The sequence below is a fragment of the Phocoena sinus genome, chromosome 10 (assembly GCF_008692025.1).
Source record: "Phocoena sinus isolate mPhoSin1 chromosome 10, mPhoSin1.pri, whole genome shotgun sequence".
Classification (NCBI taxonomy): domain Eukaryota; kingdom Metazoa; phylum Chordata; class Mammalia; order Artiodactyla; family Phocoenidae; genus Phocoena; species Phocoena sinus.
Window position 1 is genome coordinate 10,472,463 of NC_045772.1, and position 25,974 is coordinate 10,498,436.

Sequence of the window (25,974 nt, forward strand, 5' to 3'; positions counted from 1 at the left end):
ACCCTGCTACTTGCCACCCTGAGACCAACTCAGAGCCTTCACCAACCCCCCCCGTGCTGATGATCCCACAGCCCCGTCTTTGCCCAGACCTCCGTCCTGAGCCAGGGCACCGCCCACCTGAAACTCCCCAATGGCTCCCCACTGGGTTAAGAATGAAGCTAGAGGGACTTCCCTGGCGGCGCAGTGGTTAAGACTCTGAGCTCCCAATGCAGGGGGCCTGGGTCTGATCCCTGGTCAGGGAACTAGATCCCACACGCATGCCACAACTAAGAATTCCCACGCCACAACTAAGGAGCTGGTGAGCGGCAACTAAGGAGCCCTTGAGCCGCAACTGAGGAGCCCACAAGCTGCAACTATGACCCAGTGCAACCAAATAAATAAATAAATATTTTTTTTTAAATTATTTTTTTATTTATTTATTTATTGCGGTACGTGGGCCTCTCACTGTTGTGGCCTCTCCCGTTGCGGAGCACAGGCTCCGGACGCGCAGGCTCAGCGGCCATGGCTCACGGACCCAGCCGCTCCGCGGCATGTGGGATCTTCCTGGACCGGGGCACGAACCCGTGTCCCCTGCATCGGCAGGCGGACTCTCAACCCCTGCGCCACCAGGGAAGCCCCAATAAATAAATATTTTTTAAAAAAGAAGAATGAAGCTAGAGCTTGGATGCAGGGTCCCCACCCTCCTTGCGGATTGAATTCTATTCTAGCTCTGGCCTGTTCCTCTGGCCTCATTTTGGATCCCTGTACGCACTCCAAACTCCAGCCAAACCCAGCTGCTCTGTCCCTGAATGGGCTTTCCTTTCCCATCTAGTGCCTTTGAATGTGATGTTCATTTGACCTGGAATACTCTCTCCACCCTCTTAGTCTAGCTAGTTCCTCCTCAGCTCCAGGGCCCCCTCCTCCAAGAAGCCTCCCCTGACCTCCCAGGCTGGGTTTGCTGCATCCTCTGTGCTGATTGTGGCCTCTTGTAAGTAACTGAAGCGGAACAAATTGGAGGGAAGACAGGGCCTTGATAGCAGCCTTGAGACTGAGGCTGCCCAGGTCTGGAGTTCCCAAGAAAGGCTTGGGTTGCAGACAGACAAAAACCAAGGACAAGAGATCAAAGACAGAGATCAAGCTTGTCACAGGAAAACATGTAGAAGGAGAAGACAGGAGAGCTGAGGACAGACCCTGGGGAACCCCAACATTAGAGGGCGGGACAGAAGAAGAGAATTCTCAGGAGACTGAGAAGAAGGAGGTGGAGAGTTAGGTGGAGAAGCCAGAGCACAGAGAAGAAAGCTAGCTCCCAGTGAATCACCCCCCAGCATCCATGATCAGGGGCTGTCCCCTCCCCTTGACTATGGGCCGGCCCTGTGACTTGCTTTTTTTATTATTATTATTTACTTATTTATTTTGGGCTGCATTTGGTCTTCGTTGCCGCGCGTAGGTTTTCTCTGGTTGCATCCAGCGGGGGCTACTCTTTGTTGCAGTGTGTGGGCTTCTCATTGCGGTGGCTTCTCGTTGTGGAGCATAGGCTCTAGGCACGCAGGCTTCAGTAGTTGCAGCACGTGGGCTCAGTAGTTGTGGCTCGTGAGCTCTAGAGCGCAGGCTCAGTCGTTGTGGCGCATGGGCAACTAAGGAGCCCTTGAGCCGCAACTGAGGAGCCCACAAGCTGCAACTATGACCCAGTGCAACCAAATAAATAAATAAATATTTTTTTTTTAATTATTTATTTATTTATTTATTTATTGCGGTACGTGGGCCTCTCACTGTTGTGGCCTCTCCCGTTGCGGAGCACAGGCTCCGGACGCGCAGGCTCAGCGGCCATGGCTCACGGACCCAGCCGCTCCACGGCATGTGGGATGTTCCCGGACCGGGGCTCGAATCCGTGTCCCCTGCATTGGCAGGCGGATTCTTAACCACTGCGCCACCAGGGAAGTCCAGTGACTTGTTTTTTATTAATTTGATCGGAAGACGTGCCACAGCACTTCCAAGCCTGAGTCATAAGAGGCTTGTAGATTCCACCAGCATCACTTGAAACTCTCTAAGGGAAGTGAACTGCCATGTAAGAAGTCGGACTACAGACTGCCCTGAGACTGCCATGCTGTGAGGAAGCCCAAGCTAGCCACGTGAAGTGGCCACGTGGAGAAAGGGAGAGATCTGTCCTGTGGCCCCCCAGCTGCCACCTTCACCCCAGCTGAGGCACCAGATATACGAATGAAGAAGCCGTCTTGGACGTCCAGCCCAGCCACCAACGACAGCAACTGCAAAACAGACACCAAGAGAATGGTCCAGTTGAGCCCAGTCCACCCACGGGGCCAGGAGTGATAATAAAAAACTGTTTTTCTAAGCCATTAAGTTTACGTAGTTGATTACACAGTAATAGATCATTGAACCAGTTGGTAATTTAATACCTGAATAACCCTCTGTGGTAGACATTATCATTCCCATTTAAGAGATGGGAAAATAAAGCCCAGAGAGGGATGTGACTCTGTGAGATTCATGTAGCCAGCTGGAGGCAGCAGTTGGGGTTTGAACCCCTATGGGGTTGTCTGATACCCCACCCTGTGCTCTTTCCGTAGCACATACTTGGCTGTCTGAGGAGGCCAGACCTAGCAGCCAAACCTTGTAGTTTCGGCCAGATTCCCTGTGTGACAGGTTATTGGGGTTTTCCCCAGGAGCCTCACCTGGGCACCTGCTGGAACCCTGGATTTTTTTTTTTAATTAGATGTGATTCACACAGTCAAATGCACAAATCATTAAGTGTGCAAAATGGCAAATTTTTACATGTGACCACTACCCAGGTCAAGATACGCTACACTTCTGGCACCCCAGAAAGTCCCCACTAGTCAATGTGCCCCACCCTACCCGGAGCCCAGATGACTATCACCATAGCGACAGTTTTGCTCGTTCCTGAACTTCCTGTAAATGGACTTTTCGTGGCTGGCTTCTTTCACTTACATTATGTCTAGAAGTCTCAACATGCTGTTGCATGTAGCAGTAATTTTTTTTTAAATTTTGCCCACGCCACGCAGCATGCAGGATCTTAGTTCCCCAACCAGGGATCGAACTCGTGTCCCCTGCAGTGGGAGCTCGGAGTCTCAACCACTGAACCGCCAGGGAAGTCCTAATAATTCTTTTTTTATTGCAGTATTCTAATGAATGAATATGCCACCATTTGTTTATTCATTCTACTCTTGATAGACGTGTATTGTTTTCAGATATCGGTTACTATGAGTAAGGCTGATATGAATATCTTTGTACTAGTCATTTTATAAACCTAAGCACTCATTTCTCTTGGGTGTATACGCACAAGTGGAAATCCTAGGTCCCAGGGTAGGTGCGTATTTAACTTTATGAGAAACTGCTGGGACACAGCGTAGGTGCGTATTTAACTTTATAAGAAACTGCTGGGACACAGCGTAGGTGCGTATTTAACTTTATAAGAAACTGCTGGGACTTCTAAGATCTCACGTAGTGTGCAGTGCGGCCAAAAAAAAAAGCCGACAGTTCCTCACTGTGCTGGTACCAAGAACACTCCCACCAGCAGTTCGTGAGAACTCCAGTTTTTCATATCCTCAGACACTTGGTATCATTAGTCCTGTTAATTTGAGCTATTTTTTAGTGGGGTGGGGTAGAAGTGATCTCTCATTGTCTTTAAGTGGTTCAGGTGGGGCACCTGTTCATAGGTTGGCCAGAGTTTTTGGTTTGTCCAGGCAGCCCTGCCTGAGGAGAGGGTGGCGTGGGAGGGAGCCGGTGAGGAGGACGTTCCCATAGCCCAGGTGCTACACAGGCAGCCCGAGTTGGGCTGAGGGAGTCATGAAGACAAGAGGATGGACTCGAGGGAGGTCTGGGGATGCTGGCGGGAGACAACAGAGCGTGGTGAGGATGGGCAGGGCGCTGGACTCAACCGGCTGGATACGGGGCTGCCCATGGGATGCTCCTTATGAGACAGGAAGTCCTGAGGCAGGGCAGTGCCAAGCCTGGGTGATCTGATGGCTCAGGGTCCTGGTTCTTCTTTCTTTCTGCTCGGCCATTTTTAGCACATTAATGAGGCAAGATGGTGGCAATATGGGGACTTCATCCAACAGTGTCCAAAGGCTGGGAGAAAGAGGCCTCCCTTCCTTGTGCCCCACCCCGCTTTTGGCCGCACCATGCGGCTTGTGGGAACTTATTTCCCCTACCGGGGATTGCGCCCCGGCCCTCGGCAGTAAGAACGTGGAGTCCTCACCACTGGACCGCCAAGGGGTTCCCTCCTTGTGCTCCTTTTTAAGATCAAGGCAGACCTTTCCAGATGACCCCCTCCAGCCCTCCACCCCAACCAAGACTTTCCCTGGCATCTCATTGGCTGGAACTTCAACGCATCCCATCTCATTCCTAAACCCATCACTGGCAAGGGAATGGGGCACATTTCCCCCACAGCCCACAAGCTTACTCCCCTGCGGGTCATTCCCTGAACGTACCAGGAAGTTCACAGGGCATCTGATCATGCTGTTCCCTTGGAACTGGAATGCCCTTCCCGATTTTTCCATCTAGAAAAGTCACATTCCAAAGCCACCTCCAAAAACCCTCTCTGCCCTGTGGGCTGGGCTGGGGGTCTCCTCTGGGTTCCCACAGCCTTCCGGGACCCAACCCAATGTGACCTGTTTTTGTGGCCTCGGTGCAGGGTAGGGCCAGTTCTTGTTCAACTCTATACACCCAGTGCCCAGCCCAGAGGAGGTGCCCGAGGGTTGATGGGAAGCGCATGGGGCCGGCTCAAGTTATCCCCTCATCTTCATTACCTTCGCCACAGCCCTGCAAATCGGAGAGCCCAGGCTGGACTGGCAGTACCTCGGAACTGGGGCCTCTTCTCAGCCCCACGTGAAGCCACAATCAGCACAGCCAGCCAGCAGGGATGAGGCCTCCCGGCCTGATGGGCCTGGGGTGGCCTCGTCCACTGCTCCCGCCCCCAACCCTGCCAGGGCTGGACAAGCCCTCTGGGCACAGCCTCAGTATAGGACTGGGGCTGAAAGGTACCCATCTGATGGAGAAGCAGATTAAGGCTCTTAGAGAGGGGCGTGGCTCGCCCAAGGTCAATCACCGGCAAAGCCTCAGCTCCAGTCCTCCCTCCAAGGCTGGGCCCAGCGCCCACTCCCGGGCTCCTCAGACGGAGGGGCCTTGTTAAAGGGCAGATCCTGACTCAGTAGATCAGGGCGGGGCCTGGACTTGGTGTTTCTAAAAAGCTCCCTGGTGTCACTGCTGTTCCTGCTGGTCTGCAAACCCCACGTGGAGCTGCAAAGCCTGGTGGAGGAACCAGATTCTCAACCCCACCCTCAGAAGCCCACATGCTGCCCCTTCAGGAAGGGTGGAGCGCTGGCGGGGGCGGGTGGTGAAGCCACTTTAAGAAACCCCAACCTCCATTACCCTCCCTGCCCAGCCACCCAGGACACCAGAGCTGCCGGAACATTTTATTAAGTTAAGGCTCACAGAGCAGGAGAGAAACGCCTGCCTGCACGGGGTGGTCCCCGCAGATCCGTGCCCAGCACCCCTCAGAGGAGGGGGTGGGGCCATGGAGACAGCTGCTGGCTCCCTTTGTCCATCTGTCCCTCTGTCCAGAGTCCCAGGGAGTGGGTCCCCCCAGGGCAGGAAGTAGTTAGTGGGAGGTAGGGTAGAAAGAGGGTGGCTGGCTCCCGGCCTCTCCCAGCAGAGTCAACCCTGCCATAGCTGCTGCTGGGCCTCCGCTAGACCCCGGGCCAGGCTGTGGGCCCAGAAGCCCAAGCAGGCGTCTGGAGACACAGGGGGAGCCAGTGTTATAGAGGCACACGCCACCAGGAATTGCTTTTTAAAAAGTATAAAGTATTTGGGGGAAAAAAAAAAAAAGGAAAAAAAATCTATATAAAAATCTCTTCACATATAAAATCCTGAAGAAGGTGCAAGGTAAGACCCAGTGCTAGGGGCGCGCTCAGATACGCAGAGGACGTGTGTGCGTGTGTGTGTGTGTGTGTGTGTGTGTGTGTGGACGTGTGTGTGTGTGTATAGTGGGTGTGAGTACATGTGCGGCCCACAGAGGGTGGGGAGAAAGCTTGGCTTCTGACGTCCATCCAGCAGGGAAGGAGGGAGATTGGTCCCCTTGGGCTGGGGGTCTGCAGCAGGGCTGGACCACGAGGACCTAGAAGACAAGAGTGGAGGAGTCTACTAATTAGAAAAGATACACACACCCCAGTGTCATAGCAGCACTATTTACAATTGCCAAGACACGGAAACAACCTAAGTATCCACTGACAGATGAATGGATAAAGTATACATATACAGTGGAATATTACTCAGCCACAAAAAAGAGTGAAATAATGCCACTTGCAGCAACATGGATGGACCTAGGGATTATCACACTAAGTGGAGGAAGTCAGACAGAGAGAGACGAATATCTTATGATGTCATTTATACATGGAATCTTAAAAAAAAATGATACAAATGAACTTATTTACAACACAGAAAACAAACTTATGGTTACCAAAGTGGAAAGCAGGGGTGGGGGGAGGGATAAATTAGGAGTTTGGGGTCAGCAGATACACACTGCTATATATAAAATAGACAAATAACAAGGTCCTACTGTATAACACAGGAAACTACATTCAATATCTTGTAATAAAATATAATGAAAAAGAATGTATGTATGTATTTCTGTATATAACTGCAGCACTTTGCTGTACCCCAGAAACTGACACAACATTGTAAGTCGACTACATTTCAATTAAAAAAAACAGTGTGGGAGTCTGGCTTAGGCCAGGCAAGGGTGGCTGGCAGGTCCTTCCAATGCCTCTTGGCCCCAAAGGCTGGCCAGATCCTCTCCTCCGGGCTTCTCCCCAAGCCTGGCCCACAGGGTGGCCTCTCCGGAGTGCCTTAGGAAGTCCCCAAGGATGTGTTAGAAAGAGGAAGCTCCAGGTAGACAGGGCAGTAGGAAAAGGCATCATAAAAATGTTTCACACCCTGCCAAGTCAGGGATGACCGTGAGCAGAAGTAGGACAGAGCACGGCCTCCAGTGATGTCCGGGGTGTGAAGCACGGAGGAAGGAACGCTGTGGGTGATTAGTGATGCGCGCCGTGCTGCTGGGTCTAATGAGGGGGTGGCCACACCGGATTTGCCGCCCAAGCCCAGGCAGATCAGTTAGGGCACTGAAGCCCAGAGGAGGAGTGTGGACTGCTCGGGCTGTGGCTGTGGCTCTGTGTTAAGAAGCACCCGCTGTCGGGGCTTCCCTGGGGGCGCAGTGGTTGAGAGTCCGCCTGCCGATGCAGGGGCTACGGGTTCGTGCCCCGGTCCGGGAAGATCCCACGTGCTGTGGAGCGCCTGGGCCCGTGAGCCATGGCCGCTGGGCCTGCGTGTCCAGAGCCTGTGCTCCGCAACGGGAGAGGCCACAACAAAGAGAGGCCCGTGTACCGAAAAAAAAAAAAAAAAAAAAAAGAAGCACCCGCTGTCACATGGCGGGGACAGGGCGAAAATCAGACCCTGAACTCACTGGCCCACCTCGGCAGACACATGCTTAAGTTTACAAAGCAGCCTCTGGCTGAGTCTGACAGGTCCCCACGACAACCCCGAGTCGCTGGTGTCACTGCCCCCATTTACAGAAAGGGATACGGAGGCTAGGAGAGGGAAGTGCCCTGGCCCCGATGGCAGGGGGAGTCAGGTGTGGATGAGCCTCAGCTCACACCGCCAGGCCCCGCGTGGCCTCAGCCCCGCCCAGCCCGGGGCGCCCACCTCTACTCGGCCAGGCTGTTGCGCACGGCCTCCTTCTCCTGCAGCGCAGCCATGGCGAGGCGCAGGTGCTCTTTCAGCTGCTCGATCTCCCGCTCCGACCGCGTCTTAATGTGGTTCAGCTCCACGTACACGTCCTGGTACTTTCCCGAGGTGAAGCGCCTGTCCTGGGGGGCGGGGAGGGGTTGTGAGGGCACGAAGCCCTCCTTCCTGGCCCTGCCCACCTGCCGGCACAAAGCAGCCAGGCCCCTCCACTGCCCCCACGGCCTCCTCCCTCCAGGTGGCCCCCCTAGGTGGCCCCCGGCTCCACCCAGTGACACAGGTTTCGGCGTCATTTTCATCCCATTCAAGATGACAGCTGAGGCCCAGGGAGGTGAAGCTTTTGTCCGAGACCAAACAGCAGTGAGTGGCTGGGAGGAGAACCGGGTCAGCCTGGCCCAGTGCTTGGGCCCCTTCCATGAGTTTGGCTCACACACACTTCAGAGCCACCGACATGCAGCGGGTGTCAAAGACAAAGGGACATGGCACCAAGGGTGGGCCAGACTGGGCCCCGAATCCTGGTCCCCCAACTCCCAGCAACACGGCTTATCCCTCACTGCAACGCACGCTGCACACGTGCAGGGGTTTTGCTCTTGCCCACGGCTGTCACCCAGCACCCAGCGCAGTGCTGGGCACATAGTGGGTGCTCAATGAATATTTCTGACTAAATAAAAGCAAATGTGGCGTGAGCAAGTCTCTTACCTTTCTTAGCCTCAGCTTCTTTGTCTGTAAATGGGAATAGTGACACCTACGTGGGGGAGGCACGGGGAGAGCCTGAGGAGGCCAGGAGTGGCCGGCACAGAGCAGGTGCTCACAAGATGGGACACAGCTAGATCCAGGGGCTCCCCACCCCGCCGACGCCCTGCCTCGGCCGGCCGGGACTCACCTTCTGCATCACCTGGAGCTCATCCCGGAGGCACTGCACCTCCTTCTTCAGGTACTGCAGCTCATTCTCCTTCACGCGCAGCAGCACCTGGGGTCACAGGTGCCAGGCTGATGCAGGGCCAGAGGCCAGAGCTACCCTGGCTCACCGCACCCCTGAAGCATGGCTTCTCTCTGCCTCAGGCCCCTAGAATGCAGCTCCCAACCTGCACCGAGACCCATGTCCCCAGGAGCAGACCCCTCCAGGAAGTCCTCTCTGATTTCTCCTTGCTCTCTCACCCTGTCCATACAATGTGAGTGGGTAGCTTATGGTCACCTCTGCTGTGGCCTCAACACAGCGCCAGGCGCTCCACTTCAGGGCAAAGAGCACGAAAAGAAGCCATAGTGTGGCCCTAGGGTGAACCAGAGTGGGCTGGGCTTCCTCATTAAGCCCTCCCCGAACCCTGATGAGCAGGTACTGCTACCCTGACCTGACCAAGGAGGAGACAGGTTCAGCCAGGACGAAGGAGGCTTAAAAGCTTAGACTCTGGAGCCAAGTTGCCTGGTTCAAATCCCAGCTCCCATACTGACTAGCCATGTGGCCTTGGGCGAGACACTTGACCTCCCTGAGTCTCAGTTTCCTCACCTATAAAATGGGAACAGTAATGGCATCTTTCTCACAGGACTGTTAGGAAGCTTCAATGAATTAGCAGATATAAGGGCTTACAGAAGTGCCAGCCACAGAGTAAAGCTGTATATACATTTTTGTTAAATACAACAAAAGGCTAGGGTGGCCCTGGGATCACATACACATTTTTTCACCCCGGCTTCTCCCAGTAACGGAGGTGCTAGCTCCATTTTATAGATGAGCCACTGGGGCTCAGAAAGGTGAGGTGACTTGTCACGGTCCCACAGCAGGTGGGTGGCAGGACCTACCATGGGAGGGCTTTCACCCAGTCAGCCCACTAGTGCTGGGTGCACAGCAGGCGTCCTTCCTAGCTGCCCCGTCCTCTCCCGGCTACAGGGCAGACCCAACCTGTCTGGATACACTCCCCACACCCAGGCCCCAAGAACCAACTGGGCGGCCTGGCACAAGGGGTGGACGCACCTCCAGCTCACAGGAGCTCCGCTCGCTGCTGCGCCCGCAGCCGTTGCCGGTGCCCTGTGAGGCGATGAAGCTGCGCAGCCGGTCAATCTCCTCGGACAGGCGGGCGTGCAGCTCCTGGGAGGGGTGGGAGGGTCAGCGCAGGGGCGCCGGGATGCCCACGCCCCACCCCCACCCCAGCGGGGCCAGGCCCACCTGGTTGTGGCGCAGCAGCTCCTGGCCCTCCTGCTGGCAGCGCCGCAGCGTGTGCTCGCGCTCCTCCGCCTGCCGCGTCAGGGCCCCAATCTCCAGGCACTTCTGCGAGTACTGCTCTGACAGCACCTGCAGCTCCCGCTTCAGTGCCTCCAGATCTGACCTGCCCAGGGCAGAGGAGGGGAACGATGGCCCGGGCTCTCTCGCCCTCTGCCGAGCTGGGTCAGGTCACACAGACTCAAAGCAGCTTAGGGCTCCTGGTTCCCGCCCTAGTTTTGCCTTCAGCCAGCTCTGGGGCTGTGAACTGGTGACAGCCTCTCTGGGCTGCAGGCGCCTCCTCTATGAGGGGATGGGTCGGAGAAGCCCATCTCTAAAGCCTCCATAGCCCCAACATTCCACAGCAGAGGGGCACCTACTGGCTGATACTGTAGCCCAGCTCTAGGGAGACACTAAAGAGGGGAAGAGAAGGGTGGAGACTGAGACTGGCTAAACAAGAAGGGGCCTGAGAACTGCCGTGTGCACTGGCGTGCGGGTCTGGCTGAGGTCCCACTGCTTCTGTTCCCGGTGCCATGCGACCGGAGCAGGTGTCTCAGCTGGGGGCAAACTGACATGCCCTCTGCCAGGGGTCTTAGCACAGGTTCCCCCACTCATAATCAGCAGGGTGGACAGCTGGGCTCCTGGCTCAGAGGGAGCCCCTGTCCCCAGACCGCAGGGCCCAATTGCCATCTTACTGGTGCTGTTTCTGGAGGCCATCTGGGCCCTGTGGGAGACTCTGTGTCTTGCTCAGCTCCCGGCTCAGCTCCTCCTGGTAGGCCTTCTTCATGGCTTCGATGGCTGGAAGCAGGGCAGAGAGGTGGAACGGAGACTGGGGAGGGGTCAGCAGCAACAAGCTCCACTTCCTCCGGGACTCCATATGGAGACAGGAGCAGAGAGTGGTAATGCAAAGAGCACTGGGCCGGGCTGTGTCATGGACTGAGTGGCTTTGGGTAAGGTGTTCAACCTCTCTGAGCCTGTCTATCAAGGGAGGATGACAGTGCCTGTCTGATGGACCCTGCTGGGGAGACACCTCAATGTCTGACCACTGGTACCTCTTGTTAGTGATTTCTTGGTAAGACCCCACACAGTCCTCCCTGCAGAGCCTGGAAGGTTCTTTAACAAGGTCCATCTGCCTGGCCCAGCCTAGTGGTCAAGAACGCAGGCTCTGCGGTCGGTACAAATCTGTGTGACTTTGTGCAGGGGACTTAACCCCTCTGTGCCTTGGATTTCTTATCTGGAGAACAGGGATGACAACAGCACCTTCTCTCGTGGGTTGTTGAGAGACATGTGTAGAGCAAGCAGAACAATGCATGGCACAGAGAGACACTGGCCCCCACTGGTTTATTTTCAGGCTGTGAGCCCCCAAGGACTGAGTCTCTTTCCACGCTCAAACGGGGTTGTTGTGAAGATTAAACAAGTCCTGGGCTTCCCTGGTGGTGCAGTGGTTGAGAGTCCGCCTGCCGATGCAGGGGACACGGGTTCGTGCCCCGGTCCGGGAAGATCCCACATGCCGTGGAGCGGCTGGGCCCGTGAGCCATGGCCGCTGAGCCTGCGCATCCAGAGCCTGTGCTCCGCAACGGGAGAGGCCACAACAGTTAGAGGCCCGTGTACCGCAAAAAACAAAAAACAAAAGAAACAAGCCCTCACTCATAGTCTTAGCCAGAATTCCAAAATCCCAAAGCTCTGAACACTGGACTCTTTTGGTGGCGACCCCCAACCTGAACGGACACAAGGCTATTTGTGATCATGACTATCCCACTTAAGTGTGACTTTGAGAAATTTCCAAAATTTGCCAAAACCTTAGTGCTAGATTTCAGGGTGAAGCCCAGACCCTGCTGGGAGAGGATATTTAATATGCATACCAGGTTATCTTCCTAAAATGCAAAACGCACTGACCCCAGGGTTTGGGATGAGGGGCCCTGGGCTTGAGTGCTTGAAGCACTGGCAGGTGGTTAAGTTCCAGATCACGTGGCCTCCTTCATCATTTCCATTATTCTGCAAACCCTATGAAAGTGTCTAGGATGCCAGGCACACACAGCAGGTGTACAGAGAGGGAGAGTTGGCCAGCATCTTGGGCATTCCTGTTTCTGACTTGGGAGAGCAGAGGGAAGGGTTCAGAGAATGGCTTTGCAGTCAGAATGCTCTGAGCTCCAACGTCAGCTTCTGCCACCTCCAAGCTATGCCATCTGGGACAAGTCGCTAACTTCGTTGAGCCCCAGTTACCTCATCTGTGAAATGGGTTCACTCCCTCGGGCACTGCAAGGACTAAGGTTGCTCACGTGGGTAACGGGCTTGGTAAATCCTCATACCTCTCCCCGCTCTCCCCAGGGTCCAGACCACATGCCAAGTGAGACGGCACTCCTATGAGAGCAGGGTCTATGGCTGAGCGGTCTCTCCCCAGCACACGGCACGGGCCTGGACGTGGAGTTGCAGCTCAGGGCATGTGTGTGGCTTGCGGGGGGCTTCCCAGTGGCCGCAGGCCCCTGAGGGAGAGGAGTCACAACCCATGGTCTGTGAGTTGGGGTCTTTTATTGCCTCGGTTTCCTCTTTGCAAGCAGGGTTAGAGGCCAGATCTAGGGGCTCCTGACCCCTCACCCCAAGTTTGGCACTCAGGCCCTCACCTCTTATTTACAGGCCTCCCGAATCCAGTCAGGAGCAGCCTCAGCTTGGAGGTTCACGGGGCTGGGCCCCACTGTGCCGCTCCTGCCCAGGGACCTCACCTGAGGCTGTGGCTGCTGTCTCCTCGGCCAGGAGCCACTCCTTCTCCTGCTGCAGCCGCTGCAGCTCCCGCTCGTGGTGCCGCTGCAGCTCCTCCATCACCTGCTGGTGCGAAGACTCCATCTCCGCCAGGCTGCGTTCGCACGCCTCCTGCGGGTGGGAGGCCAGGCTGTCACGGGGCTGCCCCCATTGCCTGGATGGTGGCCCCTTCCCAGCCTGTGACAAGAAGTCTCAGGGGCAGGCCTGCCCTGGTCCAGGCTTCACCACCTCCTCCAAGACCCTGGCATCATCGGCCTGTATCTGCCCCTGCTCCCCGCCATCCACAAACCTCACCCTGTCATTCTCCTGCTTTGAACCCTTCTGAGCCTCCCCCATCCCACAGAGCCAAGTCCCTGCTCCAGTTTCTGACCCTGGTGGTCTCATCCCTGGCCCTCCCCAACCAAGAAGTCCCATAATTATAAAAAAAAAAAAAAAACACAACCAGTTCATGGCATGTTCACACCTCTGAGCTTTAGCTCATGTTCCCACTGCCTGGAACATTCTTTTACAACTTTCTCTTCCTGGGTAATTCACTTGGCCAGCAGACCAGCTTAAAGATCCTCCTAGCTCTGACTCTGGGCAGCCTCTCCCCTGCCTCCAAAGGCTCTACTTCTGCCAGATCGTAAATTCCCCCAAAAGAAGGAAGATTTGATCCAGCTCAGAGCCCCCGGGATCTAGGCTACGGCCTGGCTTGTGGCAGGTGCTGAGTAAGTCAGCTGAAATTAATGGCTTACTGCAGAATGGGGCTGTGTAGACAAGACAGGCACATTTTTCAATGATTGATAATACCCACTGCTGGGAGAGTCAGCCGCGACCAGGTGCGTGGAGGGCAGTTTGGTGGCGTCATCTAATTTTAACGACCCCTTCACCTAGGAGGTCCACTCCTAGGAATGATCCCACAGAAAGTCATATGTGTACAAAGACTCTTGGACAAGGGTATTCCCTGTGGCAAGGTTGGTAACAGATGAAAACTGGAAATAATCTAAATACCTAACAGGGAAGCCCTTAAATAAATTATGGGATTGAGTTTTACAGAGGACCCAGGCAACTGTTAAAAGACAGAGCTGCCCACATGGACTGCTGTAGAAAGTGTCCCAAAAATTAGGTGATGAAAGCTGGTTTCTGACAATACACATGGTGGGACCCCAGTCACGGACACAAGACACTTAGAGCTGTAGGTCTGAGTACATGTACATAAAAACACAGAGAAAGGTATGGAAAGATACTGTGGAAAGTAATGGTGCCCCAAAGATGTCTATGTCCTACTCCCGGAACCTGCGAATACGTTACCTTACATGGCCAAGGAGAATAGAGGTGCTAATCAGCTGACCTGAAAATAGGGAGATTATTTTAGATTATCCTCTGGGCCCAAGGTAATCACAGGGTCCTTGGATGTGGAAGAGGAGGCAGGGGAGCAGAGGGAGAGGCAGAAAGGACTACGGAAGGAGCTCAGTGGGAAGTGAGAAGGACTTGACTCTCCTTCACAGGTTCTGAAGGTGAAGGAAGGGGCCACGGGCCAAGGAATGCAGGCGGCTGCCAGACGCTGGAAAAGGTGAGGAAATGGAGCCTCCCCAGAGCCTATGGAAGGGAATGCGATCCTGTGGATGCCTGGATTTTAGCCTGGCGAGACCTGTGTTAGACTTCCACCCTACAAAACTGTGAGATGATAAATTTGTGTCTTATGTTAGTGGTAATTTGTTACGGCTGCAACAGGAAACTCTATAGATGTGCTCAAATGGTAACCAAGGCTCCCTGGGGTTGGGAGCAGGCAGAGGAAGGAGAGTTCACGTGTTTGTTTCTAACCTTTTGATTTGCTTGAATTATTTTTGAAAATGTAAACAAATTCATTATATAATTTAAAAATGTTTAAGATCATTAAAAAGGGAAGGGGAAGAGCCAAGGAAGAAACTGAGGCACGGAGGGCCAGTTAAGAGGCTGCATTCTCCCCCATGCCACAGGGCACCTCACGGCCGGTGGGGACTGACCCCCACCTCGCCAGCAGCCATATCTGGGGGCTGCATGGGCCAGTTTGGGGGAAGGGCAAGGGTCAGGTCCCCAGGGTCCAGGTGTTCTGAGTGGTGGTCAAGGGATACCTGTCCCACTGAGCCTCTGTGCCTGTCCTCTGTGTGTGCCCCCAGTAAGGGCAAGAGAACATGGCTCTGGAATTCCACAGACTGGGTCCTAGTCTTGGCTGTACCATGGAGCGAACTCGAGCAAGCTCCTTTCCCTCTCTCAGCCTCAATCTCCTCATCTGTAAAACAGACCCCATAAGACCAACGCAGGAGGGTCCCTAAGGTAAGTCAGCGTCCACCTGTAGAGATCACCGACCTGTAGAGACCGGAGCACTATGGGAGGTGGGACTGCTGTTCTTAAAGAGCTAGATCAGGCAGGCAGACCCGGCAGCCAATAGGGCGTCTGGAGGCTGACGTCAGGAGGTGGGAACCAGCCCACGATGAGGGGCTCCCAGAAGGCCAGGCGCTGCTCCCTCTGACCTGCCTTCCCGAGGGCCCAACGTGTTGGCTGCCACCTCCGACATGGATCAAAGTAGATAAAGAAGTACCCGTGGCCCCCACTGCAGTAAGCACCCACGGGGTGAAGCGCCAGGCCCCCGGCTGCTGTCCTGTGGTGGCAAGCCCCACAAGCTGGAAGAGGGGTGCCCACTCGGCCTGATACCAGGCTGGGGAATCCCTCCCCTGCTGTCACCTCTCCAGGGTCCAGTGACTCTCCGGCTGCCTCTCCAGGGACCCGAGGGGATGCAGATGGCTCGGCTCCTCTCCTCTGGTGCCCCTCCCCCACCCCGTCTCCCCATTATGTCCTTCTCACCCCCCATTCCTCCTGCCCGTCCCAACCGAGCAGGACGAAATGCTGACAGCCTTGGGATGCCCAGTGGGCGCCTGGGGACCAGGAAACCTGGACTGCAGACACAGGTCTGCTGCCAGCTGCAAGGTCTCGCCCCCTCTCTGGGCCTCAGTTTCCCCATCTGTAAGCTGAGAAGTCAGAGCAGTGCTTTTCAAACTTCATTTTAGTGACAGAAACCTTCTTCCAAAGGGAATCTAATGCAGGTTCTAATAGTAAAATGGACAAGGATGGAGCTGCTCTGGTACTGGTGACTGTGAACGAACCCACCCAGAATGGACCCTCCACAGAGCAAAGTCTGAAGCCCTCTGGATGGGGGTCTCTGAGGTCCCCAGATGCCTCAGGTGGTGGTGGTGTTGGACCTCACCCTGTCTAGAGATGCCCCACCTTCCTCTGGCCTCAAGGGAGCCCTGACAACACTGGGCCCTCCCTTTCCCCCTTCCCCATGTCAGGTGATCCCCAAGCTAGGCCTCTATATCACACCCCAACTCCCCTTGGCCCTGGTCTCCCTTCAGCTGAACGTTCCATCAACCACTCAGCCCCAGACGGCCCTTGGCCTTGCATGGTGGCCCCAGCTCCCAGCCGCTCCCCTCTGCCTTCCTCGGGGCAGTGGCCCAGCCTTAAGCTCACCTCCCTCCACATGCCCTCCTATATCCCTCTCTTCTTCGGCAAAGTCCTAGCTCCTGATGCTGGCCCTACCCCCTCCCAAGCCCCCTGCACTCCAACCCCACCTTCCCGATGTCACTGTCAGACCCCAAACCTCCTCAGATGTGTGGGATGCGATCCCAGCTCCTTAGCTTGGCAGTGGGGGTCTCCGCGATAGGCACCCACTGGCCCTCCACCTCCTGCTGCAGCCCACGCTCCCACCCACAGCTCCAGGAAGACTTCCTGAGAGCCCCACGCCCCCTCAGAACTTCTAGAAGGTCCCCCTGCCCAGAGCCTGGGATCCCAGCATTCTTTTTTGCTTCAGTCAAGGGCGTGCTGGCTGGGGGCAGCCGACTGTCAAATTTTTAGGAATTCTGTGGCACGGTTATTTAGCATACCCATTATTAGAAATTATATAAACTTATAATTAATTGTTACATTAAAAACAAAGCTGATACTCAAAATTCATCACTTCCTAATTATTTCACTGCATTTTATTAGTAGCTATGCTTTGAGGTTATCTGCGCCTCCTGTATCTATAGGGTGGAAATGTCATTATGACGGCGGGCACACAGCTTCCCAACTCTGTGTTCAGGGACATCAGCCATAGCGGGAGTATTTACACCATGGAAATTGGTAAACGTTACAAATCAGGGCTTGATTTATTGTTTTGTTGATTGTCCAGATTTAAGCAAGAGATGAGAAAAAGCTAAAAATGCTCACAGTACAGATTATACTTCAAATCGGCGCGCCCTATCTATGACCACCACGCTGTGCACAGAACAAAAACCTGAGAAATATTCTTCAAAGAGTATTCTCAAATAGTCGCAACAGATGACTATCCTCTAATTCAGCAAAGAAGTTGCGATGACATCGACCGAGTAAAGTTTCAACATTTGTCTTGCTGTCTCACTCATTCACACAAACAAGAAGGCCAAACGACATTCGCGTGAGAACGACACTCGTTTGTCGGCTGGCTGTGGATACGAGCATTCGGAAAAAATCAATGAAAGTATTCTGAGAAAAATCAATTTGCTATACGGAATTCACAATAAAGAACATCACATACTTCTCATTTGTAAGCTGCACACTAAACATGCTTTACGTCAGTGAAATTTACCATGAACATATACAAGTGTGTCAGTGTGTACACACACACGTATTTTTTCTGGAGAGCTAGTTGTCCCAGGCATAACAATCAAAAGTGTCTCCGGACACGGCCAAATAGCCCCAGGGGAACAAAATCAGCTTGGTTGAGAGCCGCTGTCCTAGGCAGACCATGCGTCTCCCGAGGGCCACTGGAGGCGCCCATGTCCCGCAGACCACCTTGCGCAGGGCCTCGGCCTGGCAGGCATGGGCAGGATTTCCCTGTGTTTAGGGAGCGACTTCCAGGGGCCTGCCCATTAGGAATCCCACTCTCCACCAGGCCCCCTGTTCCCAGACGTGCAGGGGAAGGGGTCTAAGTACAGAGGATCACGGGGGGTCTCACACACAGGCTCTGCAGTCAGCCTGACCCGAGCTCAAATCCCACCTCTGACATCTGCAGGCAGGTTGACCTCAGGCAAGTCACATAACCTCTCACAGCTCAGTGGCCTTGTCTGTAAAAATGGGCACAGTGCTCACGTCCACCCGCTGGGGAGATTAAATGAGATGATGAATGTCAAATGCCTCACACGGGTTCCGGTACACAGGAAGGGCTCCCAGAATATTAGCCATTTTCTCACAACATGGCAACCAGAAACCTGCCCCCACCCCCAACACAACAGCTTCTTGGCCTTACCTGTGAGATGTAGCCTGGGGGGATGTGGCCGTCCTCCTGGGACTTGGGTGCACTTTGAGGAGCCTCCCCTTGGAGACGCCGAGCCTCCCCTTGGAGACGCCAGACCTCCAGTTGGGCACGAAGGGACTGGACCTATTGTGGGGGTGGGCAGGAAGGCGAGGTCAGTGAGGGCCTGAAAGTGGGGATGTAGCTGATGGGAGGAAGTGGCCCTCGTGTGGAGATGCAGGCAAGGGGGACATTCTAGGTGTTTCCTGCATGGCCAGGTCAGAAACCCAGGAGAATGCTGGCCCAGAGTAGGCTCGATAGGGCTGGGAGCAGGACACCGCGGTCACCCCCACGTTACGTAGGTGGGGAGAAATGCCTTGGAGCCTCAGTTTCCCATTAGTAAAACAGTGATGAGGTCTACCCTATGGGACCATGAGACTGCTGTGAGGATTACATGAGCCAATGGAGGTAAAGAGGGCCTAGCACAAGGCTTGGGATGCAGAAGGTACTCAATAAATGGTCTCTCCCTTCTCTTCCTATTCCCTTCTATGTGACTGCTGAGGACAGAACTCAGATGGGAAAACAAAAACAAAAAGTCCCCAAGGTCCAGGAAAGAAGATTCTAGTTCATAAGGAACCGGGGGGGGGGGGGGGGGCGGGGGCAGGGTGTCAGTGGCTCAGGGGTGAGCTCCCCATCACTGTAGGTATGCAAGATGAATGCCACAGAGCGACTGCAGGGATAGGAAGGGTGTCGGTAGGGTGAGGAGGCTCCCAGAGGCCACTGCCGCCTACCTCCCTCTCCAGTGCCTCATGGGTGTCGCTTGGGGCCCCCCGGCGCTCCCCGCGGCTTTGGTTGAGCAGGGCGGTGAGAGGTACCCGCTTGTTCTCCCGCAGGGGCAACTTCTCCAGCTCCTGCCACTTCTTCTCGATCTCCTCACTTAGCCGGTTCTGCTGGTCCTCAGTCAAGGGGGCACCCAGGCCCCGGCGCGGACCCTCGCCGGCCGGTGTATCCGTGGCCCTGCTGTCCGTGGCCTGGAACCACTTGCGTCGCTCCTCGGAACGCTGGGCCAGGTCCCGCTCCAGCTCCTCCTGCTTGGCCGGGCGGTCGAGAGCGCGGGCCGGGGTGCGGGCCCGCTGCGGGGAGCCCTGAGTCAGCGGGGAGAGCTCCACGTAGTCCAGTGACTGCCGCTGCCCGTCCACCTTCCGGGGGCCGCCCCAGCCGATGACCTCAGAGCCTGCCCGCTGCTCCCCCACCTTCAGGGAGCCCTTCGGGGTGCCGTAGCTGTGCAGCGTGTTCTCCTTATTGCAGTCTGAGAGCCTAGGGGGCCAGCAGAGCCACATCAGGCGAGACCTTGCCCTCTTGGTCCCAAAACAAGCACTTCCGCAGTGTCGCCCGTGCACCGGGGCCAGGGGACAGACCCCAGTGGAGGAAGCAGCTTGGAACTAGAGCTTCATCATTAACAGACCCTGGGAACCATCCCAGCTCTGCCACTTACCGGCAGAGGGTCCAGGGTACCTGGCCTCTCTCTCTGAGCCTCAGTTACCTCATCTGTGATATGGGACAACAGTGCCACGCACAGGAGGGACTAGGTGAGCAAACGTGTGCAAAGCGACCAGGAAGCCCTTTGAGAACGTGATCGAAGCATTAGTATTAAGGGTGTGCTGTTCGACAAGGCCCTAGGTGCAAGAGCCTCACAGTGGAATAGGAGAGATGCCCAGGGTCACTGCTGGTGAGATGAACGGTGGCCTCTGGGTGGGTGCAGAGCACAAACTGTGGAGACCCGTAACGACTGAGGCAGTTCCCTTCTTCTTCCATAGCAATACTGAGTACGTGCTTACCCGGCCAAACACTAAAGCATCCCTTGCGGCTACACGTGGCCGTGTGACTCCACCCTGCCCAGTGCATACGAGAGGTGGCACGTTTTGAAGGACCAGGCGTGCCCTGGCCTGGCTCCTGGCTGGGACCCATGAGAATGTGGACAGTGCTCTGGCGCAGAGGCAAGGCTGTGGGCTGCTGTGGAGCGAGAAAGAAACCTGTCCCGCGTTTAAACCCGTGTTTGGGGTTTCTTTGTTGTAGCAGCGGAGCCTATATACTAAATCACGGTCCAGCTGTACAGTAGCTGAGAGTTTACAAGGGGCCTCCGTGCACGTCCTCGCATGACACACCTCGGTGTGACAGGTGAGGAACATGAAACTCAGGCCAGACGGCAACTGGCCTAAGGTTGACCAGCCAGGGTGTGGCCAGGCAGGTGGACGCGCACTCAGCACCCCTCGATACCACGCTTCCGTGCCTACTGCCCAGCAGCCAGAGTCCCAGCCCCTACGGGCATCTGGGGTTTATCCTGTGTGGGGCTCTACCACCAGGTCACGCGATCCTCCTGCCCCTCTACCCACAGTGACCTCCACAGGGAGTGAGCTCCCCACCCAGACTAAGTAGCCATCCCCTCTCCCTGACACAGGCTCAGACACAGCCCCTGCGGCACACAGCCAATCAGCCACCTCATGGGGCTGTGACTCACCGGCATCCTCTCCAAAGAGCCAAGGCCTCTCCCCGCCTTTTCAGGATGTGGGGAGATAGAGAGGGACAAGAGGCAAACCTCAAATCCTCAACGTATTTCTGGACGAGTGCCGCGGATACCCCCTGCCCTCTCCCTCTCCCTATTCTGCTGGTGGAGAAACTGAGGCCCAGCAAGTAGAGCCACAGGGCCCTCAGGTGAGTGCCGGAAACCCACTCAGGATGCGGGGGTAAGTGCCTCCCCCCAGGCCCCGGTCCAGCCCAGCACGTACTTGGTGACATCTGGGGCTGAGGTTGGACGCACAGTCTTCCTCAGAGCCTCGATCCAGTTCCTCCGGATGCCCGAGGTCATGGCCGACAAGGTATAGACAGCATCTTTGGTCTGTAAGTCCACCCCACAGGTAGGTTGCCACCTGGCCAGCCCCCTTGCTCCCTCCCCACTATGGATTCCAAAGAGGTGCCCTCCCCTCCCAGGTGGGTATCTAAGGTCTTAAGCCTGGAGGTGAGCAGAGCATGCAAAACCTCCCCTCCACTAGCCTCAGGAGAGCCCCATCGGCTCCAAGATCTCTCCAACATCTGAATAGCCCTGCCAACGATATCCTGGATCGCCCCAGAAATGCTCAGCGCTGGCAGCAGGGCTTCTGACTGGCTCTGAGGACAGGATCTCCAGGTGAATGAGTGATAGGAGCCAGTCCGGTGGGCCACGCCCCACCCCGACACCTCCTCTGGGGGGCCCTCCAGGCATGCCGCCGCCCAGCCGCCCGCGGGCTCACGTGGATCTGGAAGCCATAGTTGCGCTGCACCGCATACTCGGTGACGTCCGTGCAGCAGCGCAGATCAATCTCACCGTCCAGCTCATCTGCCTGCAGCAGGAGGGCTCACGATGGTCCCTGGACTCCAGGGACCCTACCGGGACCCCCAAGCCCCTTCCAGGTGTCCCCCGGCACCTGATGGGGGAGAGAGCCCTCCCAGCTCACCGTCTCACCTCCTCAGCAGTGGAATCCCTGTAGTACTTGAGGCTTGAATCGGTCAGCACAAACCAGTGCTTCTTCCACTGTGAAGGAGAGACGGTGGTGAGGGAGGGGCTGCAGGGGTGTGGAATGACGGCGTGCGTGCGTGTGCGCACCATTCCGCGGGCATCCTGGGCGCTGCCAGGTCAACCGTTCTGCTTGCAGCAGGGGCCTGGCACCCTCACCTGCTCTGCTGAGGGGTGGGGGGCAGGGGACAGTGCAGAGTCACACAATCCCCATTTGAAGTAAGCCCCCCCATTTCCTCTCTGCGGGGACAGCATCTGTGAAATGGGTCGGCTTTTCCTCAGTAACCACACCCTTCTTTTCTTTCTCGGGGCCCTTCTCTGATTTGTTGACACTTCCACAGGCTTCCTGATAACTTTCCACCAAGATCACCAAGGCTCCTACATGCAAATCCCACCCAGTGCAATCCAGGAAGGGGATATGACCTGTGTAAGGTCATTTGCCTAGCAAGTCGGGGGCCAGAACTTCAAAAACCTTTTTCCGTACACTGACCCCAGATCAATCACCCCAGTGGTCAAAGACAAGTCTACCAGAGAGCAGGACTGGAAGGGTGCCCAGGGAGAAGCGTCCGAGTGCTGGTCGTATTCTGTTTCTCGATCTGGGTGCTGGTTACATGCGTGTTCAGCTATGCGAATACATTATCTGTACGTTTATGATGTGGGCTTCTCTCTGCTCCAACCAGGATTAGGTTGGCAGGACACGTAAGAGAGGGGTGGGGGCATCAGAACAGCCTGATATGAAAGTGCCAAGCTCAGCCCACCTCTGGGCTTCTGACCGTTCACTGGAAGGCCAGTCGAGGTCCACCCACTGCCAGGGTCAGTGCATGTCCTCCTGGTGCTCTCCCACATCACTAAGCCCTTGTTTATTGCTTCAAGTACTTCGTTTTCTTTCCTCAGGAAGGCAGGAAGTTTTCAAGGATGCGCCAGGATGATACTTTCTACTTCTTTCCACACTGCCTCCCCTAACAAATACGATTTTAGCATCCAAGAGACCAAGGTTACAACTATTGTATGCCTTGCTAGCTGTGTGTCTTTAGTCAAGTGTCTCGACCTCTCTGAGCTTCAGTTTTCTGACTTATAAAGTAGGGCTAATAAGACCCTAAGCCTCCTAGTGAAGTTAGAAATGCCTAACCCTCCCTGGAACGTCTCTCATGGCACTTCGCATAGGGTCAGGCACTAGGTTGTTGGGGATCGTTCTAAGAGGCTGGCCTTAGAACCACCCTGCTCTTCTGAATGGCCCGAGCGGCTGCTCAGGACAACTGTCCCTTTGTAAAGTGGGTCAGGGGTTCTGTGTCAACTGATCTCTTTGGCCCCTCCAGGCCTAGTCTGTGACTGCCTGAGATGGCAGCTGCATGGGCCTCAGGTGCCCCGAGTTCTAGGCCAGGGTTTGCCCAAGGTGCTGCTAGGCCCGGAAGAGATTAAAGCCCTTGTGGGCCTGTCTCCTGTCTGTGCACCAAGGGGTTGGGCTGGCTGAACTCCCAGGGCCCTTCCAGCTCGGACATTCCAAAACCCTGTGAAAGAGAATGAGTGACGGCCAGTTCTGGGTGGAGCCCATAATCTCTGCCCTCCAGAGACCCTGGGTGGGGGAGGCCGGGAAGGGTCACTGGCAGGGTGCCCAGCCTTGTGTGAGCCTGGAGCCCAGCCACCAGAGGACTGGCAAGCAGGCAGCGGGTACGAAGGCTGTAGGCTGGAGGGAATAAAGCATGTGGGTAGGAAACACAATGAGATTCCCTTTGGCTCCATGCCCTCCCCGGCATGCGGGCTGCACACAGACCCAAGCCACGGGCGCATGCAGGACCTGGGCGGGGAGATGTCCCTTCTCAGGCTGGGTGGGCAGGAGGCCAGCTCCAGCTTCAGCCTGGCAGCCAGAAGGGTAGAGCTGGTGAAAGGCCACTGTCCCTTCTGGTTGTAAAGATGCACACGTTAGAAAAAGGGAAGGGTTATTAGCTGAGGCCCAAGCAGGCACTGGGGGTTGTGTGGGACCCTTTACATGCTTAACCTCTGTGGCTCCGTTATCCACCCTGGAAAGAACTATTATTATCCAGTATGTCCATTTCACAGATGAGGCCACCGAGGCCAGAGAAAGCTGTGACTCACCCGATGGGGCCCCAGGTTGGTGAGACTTCAAGAAATGTGGTCTGAGCCCCACCCCCAGGGTTGCGGGGAGCTGCTGTAAAGCTGAGTCTTTGGGAATCTGTACGTGTCTCAGGCTGGATGATCTCTGTGGATCCTTCCATCCCAGACCCTTGGAGACCCAGCCGGGGTCGTCAAGAAGTGGGAGGGCTGAGGGGCTCTTGGTGAGAGGAGGGGATGGGGTGCAGGGTGTGAAGCACCAGGAGGCCGCCATCCCTGGTGACCTTTACAGACTGCAGACTGCTCCAAGGGGCTGAGATGACTAGCAGCCTCTGCCCTCCTACCCCACAGCCCAAGGCCTTCTTTCCAACAGGACAAGAAACATCCTACCCTCAAGGCTCCCACTCCGGCCCCCACCCTGTACCCTCTCCACCCTGAAGCCAGGGTCTCTAGAAAGCCGGACAGGCCAGGGAAGCAGCTCAGCCACCTGGGCCCTGCAGCATCCCCACCTCCCACCCCCCACCCCACCCCCGCCTCAGCCCTCCTACCTCTCCAGGTTCATCCAAGATTGACATCCATCCCTTCTTGAAGTTGAGCAGATCGGGCTATGGGGAGAGGAGGGGGCAGATGAGTCAGGCCCAGCAAGAACCAAAGGGGCCTGGGGAGGAAGGGGGGCTGCCCATCCTGCCCCCGAGTGAGGGAAGGCTGAGGGCCCAGGTAGCCCCCTAAATCCAGGCAGGCTCCCCAGCCACTGAGGCAGCCTTGGTCCCTTTCCCGAACATCCGGCAATCTCTGAGAGGTGGGCTGGGTGACTGGCCACCCATCACAGACCTCTGAGCGCCCTTCCCACCAGCCGGCTTCCTCACCTGAGAGTGGGACAGGGGGCAGGAGATCTCTGAATGTAAAAAGGGACCCTTAGAGGGCTCAGAGGACAGCAGATCAGCAGGGCTGAGCGAACCGTCCAGTGCTTCTCGCTGACGAGGCCCCAGCGGCCCGGCAGGACAATGCCTTAACGCTCCTACCCGTTCCCAACCCACTAACCCTCCCATGGTCCAACCAGCCCTGCATTTCCCTCATCTCTTGGAGAGCCTGAAAGATGGAGCCAGGCCCAGGCTGAGGTCAGAGACCTCCTGGTCCCCCACTACACCTCTGGAAGGGCCGGGGAGATGGCACCTCAGTCCCAGCAAGCCCTACCTGCCGGGTGCTGCTCAGGGGGGCACGGCCCCGGGGTCTGGGGGCTCCCAGCTGTAGCATGTTCCACGGGGGCCTGTGAGCTAGGTCCCCCCCCAACCCTAGATGACGAAACTGCTCATCCAGGCATTTTCTCTGGCCAGGCCTATCCACAGACCCTCCCTGCCTGCTGGGGAGACTACTCTCTCCTCTAAGTCCCGGTCCGCCTGCAGAGGTTCAGCTCGTGCCCACTGGCGGGCCAGGCTGGCAGGCAGGGAGGAGGCGGCCACCTGTTGCCATGGCTCTGAGCCCACCTATCAGCACCTGCATCACAGCCTCACCAGGCCAAGGTGTCCGGTTGCATGGAGGGAGCGGGTGGCGTGGCTCAGTGGGGTGGGCGGCGATGGCGGTGGCGGCTGGAAACCTGGAAACCGGAGCCACCTGACCTGGCCACCTCCCCTGACCCGCCCTCCTGTCAGGGAGCCCCATTCTCCTCTTCCTCAGGTGGAGGAAGAGACCTGAGAGGGGCTTGGGCCAGCAGCCTGGACATCCTGAGCCGTGGCCTTGGGACCAGGGCCCCTGGATCTCGGCAGGCCGGCAGCCCAACCCCTGCATCGCAGCCCCTGCCCGGAGACCTGTCTCAGGGAAGGGACACAGGCTCTGCCCAGACCTGGGAAACCCCAGGCTGCGTATGCCCTGTCTGCTCTCTCTCCTTCCCCACCCTGTTCCCCACGTGGGCCGGAAGCCACTCAGGGTGGTTCCAAGCTAAGACTGAAGACCGGTAGCCACGCTCAGGGCCACCAAGTCACCTGGGTCCACATGCAGATGGAGACCCGCCCCCGTGGCCCCAGGGGCAACGTGCTGAATAAACATCCACCCTCCTCTACCTCCCTGATCTAAATTCCTGTGCTTCCGAGGCAGTCCGCACCTCCACCTCCTGGCGCTGAGAACGAGAAGCCAGGCCTTCTGGGATGGACCACGGAGCTGGCATCGCTGTGCTGACCCGAAGAGAGCCCCCGGAAAGGACAAGCAGATAACCCAGCCAATCGGACTGAGCTGAGCCAGGGCTGGGAGATCAGCCGTAGGCTTCCAGAGGCTGAGGGAGGGCAGGAATGACAGGCTGGGACCCTGAGGGCTGCCTGGGAAGTGGGGTCACGGTGACCTTCCTAAGTCACATGCCCTCCCTGAGCCCGGCTGCCTGATGTGGCTAATGATAGAGGG

At 56.3% G+C, this 25,974-nt stretch overlaps 1 protein-coding gene and 1 long non-coding RNA gene across 9 annotated transcripts in view; one reads left to right on the forward strand and one right to left on the reverse strand.

Moving 5' to 3' along the window:
* The first annotated feature begins 1,847 nt into the window (after positions 1-1,847).
* On the forward strand, positions 1,848-5,838 carry LOC116761312. Its single transcript, XR_004351943.1, has 2 exons — positions 1,848-3,319; positions 3,406-5,838. It is a non-coding gene; the product is annotated as an uncharacterized LOC116761312 (long non-coding RNA).
* TRIOBP (TRIO and F-actin binding protein) overlaps positions 5,413-25,974 on the reverse strand; it is a 65,669-nt gene continuing 45,107 nt past the window's right edge. For 4 of the 8 annotated variants that reach the window (XM_032647121.1, XM_032647119.1, XM_032647120.1 and 1 more), the window contains 13 exons: positions 24,132-24,188; positions 21,463-21,531; positions 21,251-21,340; positions 20,750-20,859; positions 18,755-19,280; positions 17,979-18,110; positions 12,661-12,808; positions 10,636-10,738; positions 9,908-10,067; positions 9,716-9,829; positions 8,633-8,719; positions 7,711-7,874; positions 5,415-6,127 (listed from right to left, as the gene is read on the reverse strand). In XM_032647121.1, coding sequence (XP_032503012.1) covers positions 7,713-7,874; positions 8,633-8,719; positions 9,716-9,829; positions 9,908-10,067; positions 10,636-10,738; positions 12,661-12,808; positions 17,979-18,110; positions 18,755-19,280; positions 20,750-20,859; positions 21,251-21,340; positions 21,463-21,531; positions 24,132-24,188 — 1,758 coding nt within the window. In that variant the 3' untranslated portion in view covers positions 5,415-6,127; positions 7,711-7,712. Of the gene's footprint in view, positions 6,128-7,710; positions 7,875-8,632; positions 8,720-9,715; positions 9,830-9,907; positions 10,068-10,635; positions 10,739-12,660; positions 12,809-16,662; positions 17,831-17,978; positions 18,111-18,754; positions 19,281-20,749; positions 20,860-21,250; positions 21,341-21,462; positions 21,532-24,131; positions 24,189-25,974 lie in introns of those variants that run through there. The other 4 variants (XM_032647125.1, XM_032647122.1, XM_032647126.1 and 1 more) reach the window with 4 other exon arrangements.